Source organism: Psammomys obesus, unplaced genomic scaffold, assembly GCF_907164565.1.
Source record: "Psammomys obesus unplaced genomic scaffold, mPsaObe1.curated_primary_1811, whole genome shotgun sequence".
NCBI classification, from domain to species: domain Eukaryota; kingdom Metazoa; phylum Chordata; class Mammalia; order Rodentia; family Muridae; genus Psammomys; species Psammomys obesus.
The window spans coordinates 21,733,857-21,750,312 of NW_026585895.1; the positions used below are offsets into that span (position 1 = coordinate 21,733,857).

Sequence of the window (16,456 nt, forward strand, 5' to 3'; positions counted from 1 at the left end):
TGAGCTGGACTTATTTCCTACCCTACAAATCTGCAAGAATAAAAAACTGGTCAGAAGATGATAGGGTATTTGAAGTAAGGAAAGAGTGTTCAAGGTAGAAAAATTTAAAGCAACTTCTCTTCTCTTTCAATAGGCTCCTACCTATACCAGCTCTAGCTGTAGAAAGGGGAAAACTTCATGGTCAACCCTAGTTTTGTACTTTCTGATTCTGTTACATGAGACTAGACTTTCTGATTCCTGCTTCAGTCTCCCAAGCATTAGAATTATAGATGTTACCACCACATTGGCTCAGGGTATTCATGAAATATTAGCCTTTAAACTCTTTATATTTCATTGACTATAGTAGTTGGTTATAGTAAGTCTATAAAAAGAGAAAAATAAACAAAGCTAATTTTATTGTATTAAATTCTGTGGGTCATGTACTTTCAAATTCTATCACTTGTTGGTATCACTATATAGTCAATAAAGCACTGATGTTAATTGGTGTTAAACAATGTAGATCTCAAGAAAACTACAAAATATTCATATCTTTATTTATAAGTGTTCATTATTCTCTACAAGGTTCAGCAAAATGTCAGATATAGTTTTACATATTCAAAATACAATAAATTAGAAAAAGAAACTACATTTATGGATGTTAATTTTGGACATTGGCAAGGTATTCTCTTTGTAGATATTAATGATAATGCTGCTTAGAATTACTAGCATATATTTTTAACAACCAGAAAACTACATTACATATCAGAAGGGCAATAACTGAGTTGGTAGGTAAATCTCATAATTCACTACTTCTTCAAAGGAATCTGCTAACTTAGTAAATAAAGCGTGTTTTCTGAAAATGAGACTCATAAATTCCTTTAAAAAAAAGATACACTTAATGGTGTGCCACTTGGATTTCTTAACTACTTTATCTGAGATAAGAATCTGATGCTATTGTATTTGAAAAGCATACTATCTCAGAGGCAGTTATCTTATGTTTTCCAATCTGATCTCATCAAATAAATTTTTCTAATTGGTTTGCTATTGTTTTAGAATAAACAATACATTGAGTAACTATAAATATTACATAAATTGTAATTCCATGGTTACGCTAAGAAAACAGTTCCATATTTTATTTGCATAAGTGTAGGGAAGGCAGCACAGCTGTTTTTTTGTTGTATAAAGGAGCCAATTCAACCTTCCAGTTACACCAGACATCACAGCAGGTGTGTCTAACACTGCCATATTCTGAATAGGTCTAAAACATTTTTTTTTCCTTTCAGTAGTTCTAATTATTTCAGCTTACCATTTATCTACAACTTGGGTAGATGGATAATAGGCATGTATCCAATCTCTAAAAGTTTAATTGCTATCGTCATGAGACTTGAACTTGAAAATTCTTTGTGTTTTCCCATATAAAGCATCAAGCTGATTCACAAGTCACAAAATAAGCAAGAAATACAATCCTCATACTTAAGAATAAAGGGGGGGGGGTGCTGGAGAGATGGCTCAGAGGTTAAGAATATTGGCTTTTCTTCCAAAGGTTCTGAGTTCAAGTCCCAGCAACCACAGCCATCTATAGTGAGATCTGGTGCCCTCTTCTGGTTCACAGGCACACATGCAGGCAGAATGCTGTATAAAAAATAAATAACTCTTTAAAAAAAAAAAGAATAAAGGGGACTTGAGAGTGTGAAATAGGAAAATAGGAGAGTAGCTGTTCAAAAGACTTTTCTAATATACAATAATAACAATAGCATAGAAAATACCAACCCCAATCAGTGGACTTGGAAAGGAGCAGGGAGGAGCTGTGGGAGGGACGGTGAGTTTGGGAGGGATACAGCTGGGATACAGAGTTAATAAAATGTAACTAATAATAAAAATAAAAGAGAAAATTTTGAAAATCAAAAAAAAAAAAAAGAAAATACCAAGTTACTAAATGAGTATAATTTATCTAATGAAGGAGACATTTTACTTGGGTTCAAATTAACATATGACTTCTTGTCTCTACTTTTAATTCTGAAAAACAAAAATGATTTTATGGGTATTATGTTCTATTCATCAAAATCTTTTCATGAACATCAAGCAATATATTAAAATCTTCAAAAATATTTGGATTATGTTCAAATAGAAATTTTCCAATTCAAATGTGTTGTCCAATGCGTTTTTATCTGCTGAAACTAGATACTTTAAAGTAGTATGATATATATTACATAAAATCATACTCTTAGATAATATAAATATTTCTCCTCAAGTGATTGGCATTTTATTGATTTTTTTGGTAGCCTCTGAAATCATAAGCTACTGTGATATACACTGCGACCAAAAAAACAGCTTAAGAATCTGTGTTTATATTTACTAAAACATGCAGTGGAAGTAAAAATGACAACAGAGAAATTTGCCTAAAGAATAAGAACTTATCCTCTGAGTAGTCTGTCATGGAATCTGGAAACATACCGTTAAGAGGATTAAAACATGGATCCAAGGTCCTCCCAGCACCTTCATTCCTGTCTCCAAACTTAATCTGTGTCCTACTGTGGCCAGCCTGTAGGAACCTTCCTTCCGCCCTACCTCCATTTCCATGGGATGCTTCCTCTTTGTAGAGACCCTGTTTAGATCTTCCCGAAAGCCCTCATCAGGCTTTTCTTCTAGCATCTCTCTTCCTTTGTGTCAGCTACCAACATACAGAAACGCTTTCTACCAGGAACCTCCAGTGGCTGCACTGAACTAGGGACTCAGAAGAACTCTCTACCAGGAACCTAACAGCCATCACACTTGTCCTAAGATCCAGAGACTGGCAATAGCATCCAAAGAATAGATTGCAGCCACTCAACAAGAAAAGGAACAGGATCAATATCAAGAAACACCTCAAACATCCTAACTCCAGATGCGTAGACACCAAAGCAAAAGTATAAATGTGAAAAGCAAGACAATCTGCTGAAAGAACCAGGCCTGAGCCCCGACACACCCCAAAAGCCACCAGTCCCAGAAACTAGGTCATAGGTCACCAATTTCAGAAAGAAGACAATGGAGTCCCCTACCCAAGAATAGCCTGGAGAAAATCTAGTAATATTTAACCATCACCACTAGCAACAGCTAATCAGTGAAAACCTGGACTTTACCCAGGTGCTCTTTACAATAGGATAAGTAAAACAATCACGGTTTGGCTTGGTCCTCTGTGCAAACAATTTCCTCTGGACACCCGATATTTGCTAAATGTCAGTCAATCACAAAACAAGCTTAGCTGGACTTTCCCAATTTATCTTGCTGTAACCCTAAATAAAAACCCTTTTCTCCCTGAGTTCTGGGCTTTACAATCAAGCTCTGCATCTGTGAGGATATAGGCCCAAGCAAGAGCTTGTAATAAAAAGACCCTACTGCATTTGCATCGGAATCGGCTCCCTGGTGATCTTTGGGTCCATGAGACTTGGGCATAACAGTGCCTCTATCAAAAGCCTATTGCAGTAGGCCCTGAGAAATGCAATATAGCTAAATCACAAGACAAGGACTTCAAAACTGCAATTATGAATATGTTAAAGGACAAGAAAGAGGCCATGAATAAATGCCTTAATGAATAAAATAATAAAAATAGTTCAAGATACAAAAGTAGAACTTGACAAAGAAATAAAATCACTAAAGAAAACAAAAACTGAAATAAAATTAGGCAACAACGTATAGGATTTTTAATATAAACCTCAGAAGTAAACTCCACCAACAGATTACAAGACATAGAAGAGAAAAATCTCAGATACGGAAGACAAAAGTAGAAGAAACAGATATCTCAGTCAAAGATAATGTTAAATCTAAAATAAAAAATCTGAGCATACAAAATCTAGAAACTCTACAAATGGTTTTAAAATCTAGGACACTATGAAAAGATTAAGTCTACAAGTAATAGGGATAGAAGAAGAAAGCCAGTCAAAAGCACATATATTTCTAACAAAATCATAGAAGAAAATTTCAACAATCTAAAAGAGTTTGCTTATCAAAGTACAAAAAAACAGAATAAAAAATAAACAGGATCAGAAAAGAAATTCCCCATGACATAAAACAGTCAAAATACTAACTATTCAGAACAAAGAGAGGATATTAAAAGCAGCGAAAGAAAAATGACAAAAAACATATAAAAGTAGATCCCTTTGGATAACACATGATTTCTCAGCAGAGACTCTGAAAGCCAGAAGGGCCTGGATGGATGAAGATTGTATAAGCTATGAGAGACCATAGATGTCGGACCAGACTACTACACTCAGCAGAACTGTCAATCACAATCAACAAGAAAAGAAAAAAATCCCACAAGTTCTATGCAATTCTATCTAGTAACCCGATTCTACAAATGGTGTTAAAAGGAAAAATTCAGTCTGAAGAGGTTAAACACTCCCAAGAAGACACAAAGAATAGATAATACTAAAATATTAATGAAAAGGGTGAAAAGCCAAATCATAGCAAGAAACTAACAGGGATCAATAAACACTGCTCACCAGTAACTTTTTTTTTTTTAATTTTTTTAAATTATAAAAATGTTTCTTTTTCTTTTTTAAAATTAATTACAGTTTATTCACTTTGTATCCCAGCTGTAGCCCCATCTCTCATTTCCTCCCAATCCCACCCTCTCTCCTCCCATGCCCCACTACAAGTCCACTGATAGGAGAGGTCCTCCTCCTCTTCCATCTGACACTAGCTTATCAGGTCTCATCAGGACTGCCTGCACTGTCTTCCTCTTGGCCTGGTAAGGCTGTTCCCACCTCAGATGAAGGTGATCAAAGAGCCAGCCCATGAGTTCATGTCAGAGATGGTCCCTGTCCCCCTTACTAAGACACCCACTTGGAGACTGAGTTTCCATGGTCTACATCTGTGCAGGGGTTCTAGGTTATCTCCATGCATGGTCCCTGGTTGGAGTATCAGTCTCAAAAAAGAGCCCTGGGCCCAGATTTTCTGGTTCTTTTGCTCTCCTTGTAGAGCTCCTGTTCCCTCCAGGTCTTTCGATCTCCCCTTTCTTTCATAAGATTACCTACACTCTGCCCAAAGTTTGGTTATGTGCTTCAGCATCTGCTTTGATAAACTGCTGCTCCAAATGGGTTCTCTAATAAGGGGAACAGGGACTATTTTTGACATGAACTCAACAGCGAGCTCTTCGACACCCCCCCCCAAGGGAGGAGCAGCCTTCCTAGGCCACAGAAGAGGACATTGCAGCCAGGCCTGAAGAGACTTGATAAGCTAGGGTCAGATGGAAGGGGAGGAGGACCTCTCCTATCAGTGGACTTAGAAAGGGGCAGGGAGAAAATGAGCAAGGAAGGGAAGGAAGGCGGGGGCTACAGCTGGAATACAAAGTAAATAACCTGTGATTAATATGAAAAAATAAATAAATTAAAACAAAACAAAAGAAAAAAACTGCTGAGCAGAGTCTTTCAGAGGCCCTCTGTGGTAGCCTCCTGTCCTGTTTCCTGTTTTCACCAGTAACTCTCAATACTAATAGTTTCAATCCCTCAATAAAAAGAAACAGACTAATAGACTGAGTTGGAAAACATGATCCATCTTTCTGCTGCATCCAAGAAACATACTTCACCACCAAGGATATATATTAAATCAGAATAAAAGGATGAAGAAAGCTATTCCAAGCAAACGAACTCAAGAAACAAACGAGTACAACCATTTTACTATATGATTAAATAGACTTCAAATTGAAATCAGAAGTGATAGAGAAGGCACTATGTACTTATAAAACAAAAAATGCCACCAAGAGGATAATGCAATTCCAGTCATTTATGAACCAAACACAAGAAAACCAAAATTCATAAAAAATACTACTACACCTTAATTCATGAGTAGACTCTCACACAGTTATAGGAGGTTCCTTAAATACCCCACACCAACACACAGAACACTCAGACAGAGAAATGTTGTAATTAAATAACATCATAAACCAAACAGACCTCCAGACACCTATTTAAGCCAAACACAAACACTTTTTTCTCATCAGTTCATGAAACTATCTTCATAATTGACTATATATACTTGGACACAACACAAGTCTCAGTTGAGAAATAACACTCTGCATCCTATCTGACCACCAAGAATTAGAGCTAATTATCAAAAACAATAGAAACAACAGAAAGTTTACAACCTCGTGAAAACTGAACAACTAATACTGAATGAAATGCACATCAAGACAAAAGTGACGAAGGAAACTTAAAATTTTTGAGAAGTGAATGAAAATGAAAATACAACGTACTTAAACCTATGAGACATAATGAAGGTAATTCTAAAAAGAAAATTCACAACTCACAATGGAAAGATCTCATTAGAACTACAAGTAATAATACCAAAAAGAGAAATAATCAAGAAACAAGCAAGAAATGAGACTCAGGATTGAAGTCAATGAAATAAAAACCAACAGAACAAAACAAGAAAACAACTAAAATAATCAATGAAAAAAATAATTGGTTCTTTAAAAAAAAATCAACAAGATTGACAAACCCCTAGACAAATTAACCACAAGATAGAGAAAGAAGATACAAATTAATAAAATTAGATATGAAAAGGAAAACATTACAAGATGATGAAAATATTAATTCCAATTTTAGAAGACATTTGGAATATGCAAAATCAACAAAGGAAATATATTCATAATATACAAATATTCCGCAAATCATAAACAAAACTAATTACAAAACATACAACTTTTTTAGTGGTGCATGCCTTTAAACCCAACACTTAGGAAGCAGAAGTGATCTCGGTGAGTTTGAGGCCAGTCTGGTCTACAAAACAAGTCTAGCACAGGCAAGTCTATACAAATAAACCCTTTCTCAAAAGACCAAAACAACAACAAACAAACTCAACTTAGGTAGTCACTTCATATAGTAAGCTATCCAAAAAGCACATACAATTTCCCAACTCCATTATTTATAGTGAAATATGAATTAAAACAATGAGATTCTATTACTCATATTTCTAGAATGTCTGATATTAAAATAACATTATGAACTCTTAGTTAAACATGTAAAGTGAACATAAGTAACCCCAAAAATTCTACTAGGGAACCCCAACAGCTAATAAACTCCTTCAGCAAAGTGGCTAAATACAAAATTAACTCAAAAAGTCAGTAACCCTCATGTATACAAGTAATAAACAGACTGAGAAAGAAATTAGAGAAACATCACCCTTCACAATAACCACAAATAATATAAAGTATCGTGGTGTAACTCTAACCAAGGAAGTGAAAGACCTGCATGATAAAAACTTCAAGTCTCTGAAGAAAGAAATTGAAGAATATATCAGAAGATGGAAAGATCTCCCATGCTCATGGATTGGAAGGATTAACATAGTAAAAATAGACATCTTAACAAAAGCAATCTACAGATTCAATGCAATTCTCATCAAAATACCAACACAATTATTTCCAGACCTTGAAAGAACAATTTCCCAACTTCATATTAAAAAACAAAACAAAACAAAAAAAAAAAAAAAACAACAGAGAAACTAAAACAATCTTATACAATAAAAGAACTCCGGGTGGCATCTCCATCCCTGATTTCAAGCTGTACTACAGAGAAACAATAATAAAAACTGTGTGGTATTACCATGGAAACATACTAGCTGATCAATGGAATTGAATCAAAGACCCAGAATTAAACCCACACACCTATGAATGGTTGATTTTTTTTTTGGACAAAGAAGCCAAAACCATACAATGGAAAAAAGATAGCATCTTCAACAAATGGTGGTGGTCTTACTGGATGTTTATATGTAGAAAAATGTAAATAGATCCATATTTATTACTCTGCACAAAACTCAAATCCAAGCAGATCAAGGACCTTAACATAAAACCAGAGACACTAAATCCAGTAGAAAAAAAAAGTGGGGGAGAGGCTTGAACTCATTGGCACAGGAGAAAACATCCTGAACAGAATATCGATAGCCCAGGCTCTAAGATCAACAATTAACAAACGAGACCTCTTGAAACTGAAAAGATTCTGTAAGGCAAAGGACACTGTCAACAGAAAAAAATGACAGCCTACCTACTGGGAAAATATCTTCAACAACCCTATATCTGACAAAGGTCTAATATCCATAATAAATAAAGAACTCTAGAAATTAAACACTTACAAAACAAATAATCCAATTAAAAATGGGGTACAGAGTTAAACAGAACTCTCAACAGAGGAATCTTAAATGGCAGAAAAGCACTTAAAGATATGCTCGACATTATTAGTAATCAGAGAAATGCAAATCAAAACAACTCTGATATTCCATTTACACCTGTCAAAATGGCTAAGATCAATAACTCAAGTGATAGCATATGCTGGAGAGGATGTGAAGCAAGGGGAACACTCCTCCACTGCTGGTGGGAGTGCAAACCAGAAACTCAAAACAACCCAGATGTCCCTCAACTGAAGAATGGATACAGAAATTGTGGTATGTTTACACAATGGCATACTATTCGGCCATTAAAAAGAAGGGAAACATGCTATTTGCAGGCAAATGGATGTAACTAGAAAAGATCATCCTTAGTGAGGTAATCCAGACCCAGAAAGACACACATGGAATGTTCACAGTTATAAGCAGATATTAGTCATATAGTATAAGATAACCGAACTACAATTCACAGACCCAAAGAAGCAAGTAGCAAGAAGGGCCCAAGAAAGGCTGCATGAATCTCACTGAGAAGGTGAAATAGAAAAGACAGAGGAAGTGCTTGAGGAGAGGGAACAGAGGATAGGATAGGTATGGCTGAGGGAAATGAGGGTGAGGATCTGATGTAGGAAAGCAGTGCAGGAGGGGAAGGAGTACAGAGGACATGCAGAGAGAAGAGAAACCTTGGCTTGGGGTATCTCTGAGCCAGATTTGAGACCTATAATCTTCAGGAAGGATTTGGGGGTTACTCTAGTGGAGACCCTTACTATTGAGAAACATGGCACCCTGTAACCAAGTAGAGAGAGGAGAACACCAATCCACCCACAAAAACTTCAATCCAAAATTTACCCTCCCTACAAGATGTGCAGGGATAAAGATAGAGCAGAGACTGAGGGAATGTGGGCACCCCATGGGAAAGAGCCAACCTCTAATACTATTAAGAGCACTCTGCTGTGCTAGCAGACAGAGCCTAGCATAGCTGTCTGTTGTGAGGCTCCACTCAGCATTCAATGGAAATAGATGATGAGACCCACAGGTAAATACTGGGTAGAGAGCAGGGAGCCTTGTAGAAGAGTGGGAGGAAGAAGGACCTGGAGTGAACAGGATCTCCACAAGAAGACCAACAGATCCAACTACCTTGGCCCGGGGGTTTGCAGAGAGACCAACACTATCCAAGGACCATGTATGGACTGGCACCAGGCCCCCTAGGGGACAGCTTCGTCTTCATGTGGGACCCTCTCAAGGGGAGGAGAGGTTGTCTCTGTCAAGAACTCTCTTACATGGATTTCGATCACATCCCCTTGGTGGGGCTGCCTGGCCAGACCACTGTCATAGAGGATGTACTCAGTCCTGATATCACAAGACGTGCTGGGATTGGGTAGGTGTAAGGGTACTTCCCTTTCCTGAGGTGGGGAGTAGGGGGTATATAGGAAAGAGTGAAGGAGGATGGGACCAGGAGGGGGGGGGGGCTACAACTGGGATGTAGAGTGAATAAATAAATAAAATTTAAAAATTAAAAACAAAAGTAAAATGAAATAAATTACATTGGCTTGCTAGTCAGAGTGTTTGGGGAATGTATTTGGTATTATCTGTTAGTGTTAAAAATACACACACACCATGGTGAAGAAATAAGCAATCTGGTTCATGGGTATAAAAGGTCTAAATGTGTACTGACAGACATAAATAAAAGTATCCATAGAAACTTTACTCATAGTTTGCTCCTACACTCTAAATTTCTTCAAGAGTAAAATATGTAACATATAGAAGTACATTTGTATATTACATAACAATAATATTAATAAAATAGGCTATATCCAAAAACATCAGTGATTTCAACAAAATGAATATTGAACAGGGCCGACTGAAGGATCTCTTTTGTATAAATTCAAAAACAGGAAAAACACTCTACTTAAGATCAAGCCTTCTAAGAGTACTGAGAGTAGTGAACTGGAAAAAGCAGAAGGGATTTCGGAATCAGTCATCTGGTTGTTAATTCAACTTGCCATCTAAACCTAGAAAAGTACTCTATCTAATTCCAAAATTGTGCTAAGGTATACAGTATCTTTGTGTATCATGTTTTAAATAACTGGCCAATAGAGTTTATATTTTCATATAACTGACATAATCCTCCTAATCTTTCTTGTAACATTCTTTGAGTGACTAAAGGTGAATTTCTCTCAATGTCATTCATAATTTTACTGACTATAAGTTCATGCTTCAACCTGGCCATTCTATAACACTCATTAATATTCTCACTAAAAAATAAAAAATTTTAATGGTTCAATATAAGTAAATAATGGTACTAAAAATAAGACACAAAACTGAAGAGTTTCCATTTATTACAGAAGAGAGGAGAATTGATGTTTATGATCTCATTTTTATGAAAGCTACTGTATGTATTGATTAGCGTATCAAAAGTAAGGGGAAAAAAGTCAGTAAAATGCTTGTTGAGGGAGCATGAAAACCTGAATTCCGATCCCTAACAGCTACATAAAAGCCAGTCCTGGCAGGTCTAGCACTATAAGAAAGTGAAGAGGAGAGAAATGATGCTTCCTAGCCAGACCTACTGAATCAGTGAGCTCCCAGTTCACTTAGAGGTCTTGTCTCAAAAAACATAAAGGTAATAGCAACTGAAGAAAATACCTGAGGTCAGCTTCTGATTTCCACATGGACACACAGACACACATGTATTTGTACCCATATGGACAAATACATTTGTATATACACATGAACCCATACATACACACAGCTAAAAATTAAAAAAGTCAAAGTGATGTAAAATCATTTGTTGTTATTAAAGATCTTATACAATCAAACGTCTTCACTGCCACCACTAAACAGCCAGAACCTTTGAACTCACCACAAGATCACATTCTAACTATTGGCTCTGGTGACCTGAAACCTGTCATCATTTGTCTGTGACACAGAAGAATCACTTTTAGCTATATAGAAGGTCTGTTCTTTTAAAATAGTTCAGTTCTTAAAACCCCAAGTCAGATAACAAGCAGCATCGTGTCTGATGGTATGGAGTGTATACTGAAGTGAGAGAATTCTCAAGAGTACCAAACTTCAAACACTTCTCCAAAGACATTGTTAAATTGATGGCTGATCTAGAAACTTTAACTCAAATTATTCCATGTTTCACTTCCCCATACACCACTTTATAACAGACAACATGAAACATCCATATTCCTTAGCAAATGAAATGCATGCTCCTTGGAATTCTTCTCTATTTATCCTACATGTCTTTGGAAAGTAAATCTTGAACAATTTTGAGGCACTTATATCTTATAATATATTCTTTGGACTCCTTCCAAGTAAGAAAAATATTTAAGTCATCAGAATATTTCTCTGAAGCTTTCTTTCAGCATAGAAATACCACGTATCCTCATTATACAGAATATCAAATCTCCAATTGAGTGTGACGGTGTTTAAAAATAGTATCAGTTTCAACATGTGACTATTTGATTTGTTCCATGAGGACAGGGAGATTTCTTTTTTGTTCTGCTTATCAATTCACCCTCCAAAACCTGGAACAATGCATGGTGCAAGGTAAGGATTCAGTTAATAATAACGTAAATCCACAAAGGCAGAGCATTTATAAGAAAAAAAGTAGTTTCTGCCCCTTTGTATAATAAGACGAAAAGAAAATGATTTATTCTACTAAAGAAACTGAAAAAAATGATGTTCAGGAAGGCACACTGCTTGGACTCTGCTCATGAGCCAATGTTGCCCGCAGTGACGCGTATCTTAGGTATAAGCATCAGTAAAGACACACAAAGACTTTGAGAGGAAGGAGTAGCTGGCATAAAAAACAGCCGCTGATGCATTGGTGAATAATTTACTAAAAACACTGAGAATGATGCTTACCAAAAGAAGGTGACTCTCTTCCATCCTCTAGTCCAGAATCTCTCTCTCTGTCCCTTTTTCTGTGCTTATGACCACGATGCCTGTGACGACGATGGCTCTTTCTTCCACCCAGGGGCACATGAACTCCAATAAATAATGTTCGATGACCTTCATTACAAGACAAATGCACAAAAACCTCTCAATTATTCTAGAACACAGAAAATTAATTGCATGTTAATGGAATCTCAGATCAATTCAGCCCAGTAAATTGTTTTTGAGTGTTTATGATGCATAAAGCTTAGGGCTTGGTATTATATTTTAGCATAGATTTTTTTAAGATAATTAGCTAAATGTACCACAGAAGTAAATCCAAACATTAATAATATTAGTTATTTTGCTGTGTTTTTACAACTCCCCTTATTATTAACTCTTAAATTTTGTAATCATTCTCCATATTATAATTATAATTATACTCTTCATTAAAAAATACTTGCTTTTTTCCCTACACTTAATTGTTTTATTTTACCAATTCTCTACTACTGTTTATAATAAAAAGATTACAATGCTGTCTCTTTAATGACATGATGTCTCTCTTCTTTGTGCTTTGCTTCATTAATTCTATTTCCTTTGTTGATTCTTCTTTTATTTACTCATGAAAGGCTGGGAATGTCATTGTTTATTTTTGCATACACACACATTCTATAGTCTCCAAGACATACACTTTAATATCAGACTTCTCTCTTGAATTGACAGTCTACATATTGTCTTATCTACCAGACATATTCACCTAAAGAATCTTAGAGGCATGTCAACTTCAACAAGTTTATAAAACTCATGTCATTCTTTTGCTTCAAGAATGAATTATCTGTAATTTATATTAGTGAAAATACCATCTATTCATTTCATGCTGTCCTCAGTATCCCAACTGGTACTGTCTTAGTTTGGACTCCCATCGTCTTTCGTCAAGATTATTGTACTTCTATCCTCCCTCTGTGTTTTGCATTCAGGCCTATTCAGGGTCCATCTTGAGATAAATTTTATAGAAAGTTTATGGTCTTATTCCAAATTACATTCTAAATAACCATTGTGTCTCTATTAAAACCTAAATAAATGATATATCTAGAATTTACTCTAAATATAAGATGAATTCATTGGATTTTTACCTAAATGCTTCTGCACAAAGAAAAACTGCGCATAAATATCTATAGTGACGTCATTTACTGCAACATGTGTCACTTAATAGGATGAAAGAAATTCACTTTCTAAGAAAATAAATAAAAACAATTAAGTTATTTGCATAGGCAAGTAAAGAAAAACTAAAAAGTAGATTGTGTGACTTCCTTAAGAAAATACTAATATTTTAGTCCTAAAAACTCTCACAAATGCTGAATAGTACATATGCCATTTACCAATACCTGGGGCCCAAACTTCTATAATAAGTATTCAACCTTGATTGTGACTATTTGGGAAGCAGGGCATTCATGGAGGCAATTAAAGGTTAAATAATGTTATGAAGTAACCAGATCCAGTTAGTAATCTGAAAAGAAGAGGCATTAAGGACTCTCTCAATTGTTTTCCATCATGGAGTCACAAAGAAGTAATGCGAGATAATATAGCAACAAACTACTGCCTATAGGGCAAAGCAAGAGAACTCATTACCAAACCCGCCCCTGCTGTAGCCTTCCTACCTCTAGAACAGTAGGAAAATTGAATTCTGTTGTTTAAGCCAGCCTGTGTCATCTTGTAATAGTGTTCCTAGCTAACTAACCGAGAGGAAACCAAAGATTGTATGATGATATGAAGTTTCAGGAGACATTTCATTAAATTGTGATATTTCTTAGATAGCCAATGAATATTATTTAGGCTGACAGTGTTTACTTTAAAGGAATAAGTGAGCTATACAGTTTCTGTAGCTATGATTGTATTAAAATTGTGTATTTTTAATTTAAAAAAAATATAAAATATGGGGGCGGGGCAAGATGGCGGCGCCGGGAGGACTCTCATTCTGAGGAGCAGCATGGCAGGATTGGCACAGTGACCAGCAATCAGAACTCGCGACCATAAAACACAAGTGATTGTGTTTCACAGGTGAGAGGATACCCCATGGTGGGGGATTCAATCAGCTTTAACTCACCCAGCTAAACCACAGAAGAGATCCCTGGTTCCTCCAGGCACTTGGTCGCCAGCCCAGAGCTACCCGCCAGCGCAATCTGGTCACGGTCCCAGACTGAACTGTGGGCCCACAATACCATAGACTGGATTTCCCAGTCGAGAGATAACCCCACGGAGCAGGAAACGATTGGGACCAACCTCAGGTTACCCAGACATCCCCTGGAAAAGACTCGGGTTCCGCGGGTGCCCCAAGAGCCAGTCCGGACCCAGAGCAGGGACACAGGCGCCTGCCTGCTCGCCTGATTCGCCGCCTCAGATAGAACTGTGGGCACGAGGGCACCAGGGCACCAGACTGCGTGTCTCTGGCAGGAAATAAATAACCCCACTACAGTAAAACAAAAAACAACCAAGTACACAACCATATGACCACAGCCAACATCAAAATCAAAGGATCTAACAGCCACTGGTCATTAATCTCTCTCAACATCAATGGACTCAACGCTCCAGTAAAAAGACACAGATTAACAGAATGGATACGTAAACAAAACCCAGCAATCTGTTGCATACAAGAAACACACGTAAGACACAAAGATAGACATTACCTGAAGATAAAAGGTTGGAAGACGACTTTCCAAACAAATGGATCCAAGAAACAAGCAGGAGTAGTCATTCTAATATCTGATAAAATAGACTTTCAACCAAAATTAATAAAAAGAGATGGGGGAGGACACTTCATACTCATCAAGGGAAAATTCCACCAGGAAGACATCACAATCCTGAACATCTATACCCCAAATACAAGAGCACCCACATTTGTAAAAGAAACATTGATAAAATTTAAACCACATATAGATACCCACACATTAATAGTGGGAGATTTCAACACCCCACTCTCAACAAAGGACAGGTCAACAAAACAGAAATTAAACAAAGAAACAATATCTCTGACAGAGGTCATGAATCAAATGGACCTCACAGACATATACAGAACTTTACACCCAAACACAAAAGAATTTACCTTCTTCTCAGCACCTCATGGAACCTTCTCCAAAATGGACCATATAGTTGGTCACAAAGCAAGCCTCAACAGATACAAGAGGACTGAAATAATCCCTTGTATCCTGTCTGATCACCATGGAATAAAGCTGGACTTCAACAACAACAGAAATAGCAAAAAGCCTACACACACATGGAAACTGAACAACTTGTTACTAAATGACAGCTGGGTCAGGGAAGAAATAAAGAAAGAAATTAAAGCCTTTCTAGAACTCAATGAAAATGAAGACACAACATACCCAAACTTGTGGGACACAATGAAAGCAGTGCTAAGAGGAAAGTTCATAGCACTAAGTGCCTTCAAGAAGAAATTCGAGACAGCTCATTCAAGCAACTTAATGGCTCACTTAAAAACCCTAGAAAAAGAAGAAGCAGACACACCAAAAAGGAGTAGACGGCTGGAAATAATCAAACTAAGGGCTGAAATCAATCAATTAGAAACAAATAAAACAATTCAAAGAATCAATGAAACCAAGAGCTGGTTCTGTGAGAAAATCAACAAGATTGACAAACCCTTAGCCTAGCTAACTAAAAGGCAGAGAGACACCACCCAAATCAACAAAATCAGAAATGAAAAGGGGGACATAACTACAGACACTGAGGAAATTCAAACAATCATTAGGACTTACTTCAAAAGTTTATACTCAACAAAATTTGAAAACCTAAATGAAATGGACAATTTTCTTGATCGATTTGACTTACCAAAGCTGAATCAGGACCAGGTAAATCAATTAAATAGTCCTATATCCCCCAAAGAAATAGAAGCAGTCATCAAAAGTCTCCCATCCAAAAAAAGCCCAGGACCAGATGGCTTCAACACAGAATTCTACCAGACCTTCAAAGAAGAGCTAACTCCAATTCTCTTCAAACTATTCCACAAAATAGAAACAGAAGGAACATTACCAAACTCATTCTATGAAGCCACAATCACCTTGGTACCTAAACCTCACAAAGACTCAACAAAGAAAGAGAATTTCAGGCCAATCTCCCTTATGAACATTGATGCAAAAATACTTAACAAAATACTTGCAAACCGAATCCAAGAACACATCAAAGATATTATCCACTATGACCAAGTAGGCTTCATCCCAGGTATGCAGGGGTGGTTCAATATATGGAAATCCATCAATGTGATCCACCATATTAACAAACTGAAAGAAAAAACCACATGATAATCTCCCTAGATGCTGAAAAAGCATTTGACAAAATCCAACATCCATTCATGTTTAAAGTACTGGAGAGATCAGGGATACAAGGCACATATATAAACATAGTAAAGGCGATTTACAGCAAGCCTATAGCCAACATCAAACTGAACGGAGAGAAACTT

At 36.6% G+C, this 16,456-nt stretch overlaps 1 protein-coding gene across 5 annotated transcripts in view; it reads right to left on the bottom strand.

Annotated features, from left to right (window-relative positions):
- Nucleotides 1-16,456, bottom strand: part of Slc4a10 (solute carrier family 4 member 10) — a 295,608-nt gene that overhangs the window by 133,538 nt on the left and 145,614 nt on the right. For all 5 annotated transcript variants that reach the window (XM_055599957.1, XM_055599954.1, XM_055599956.1 and 2 more), the window contains exon 3: nt 11,980-12,126. In XM_055599957.1, the coding sequence (XP_055455932.1) occupies nt 11,980-12,126 (147 nt within the window). The remainder of the gene's footprint in view (nt 1-11,979; nt 12,127-16,456) is intronic.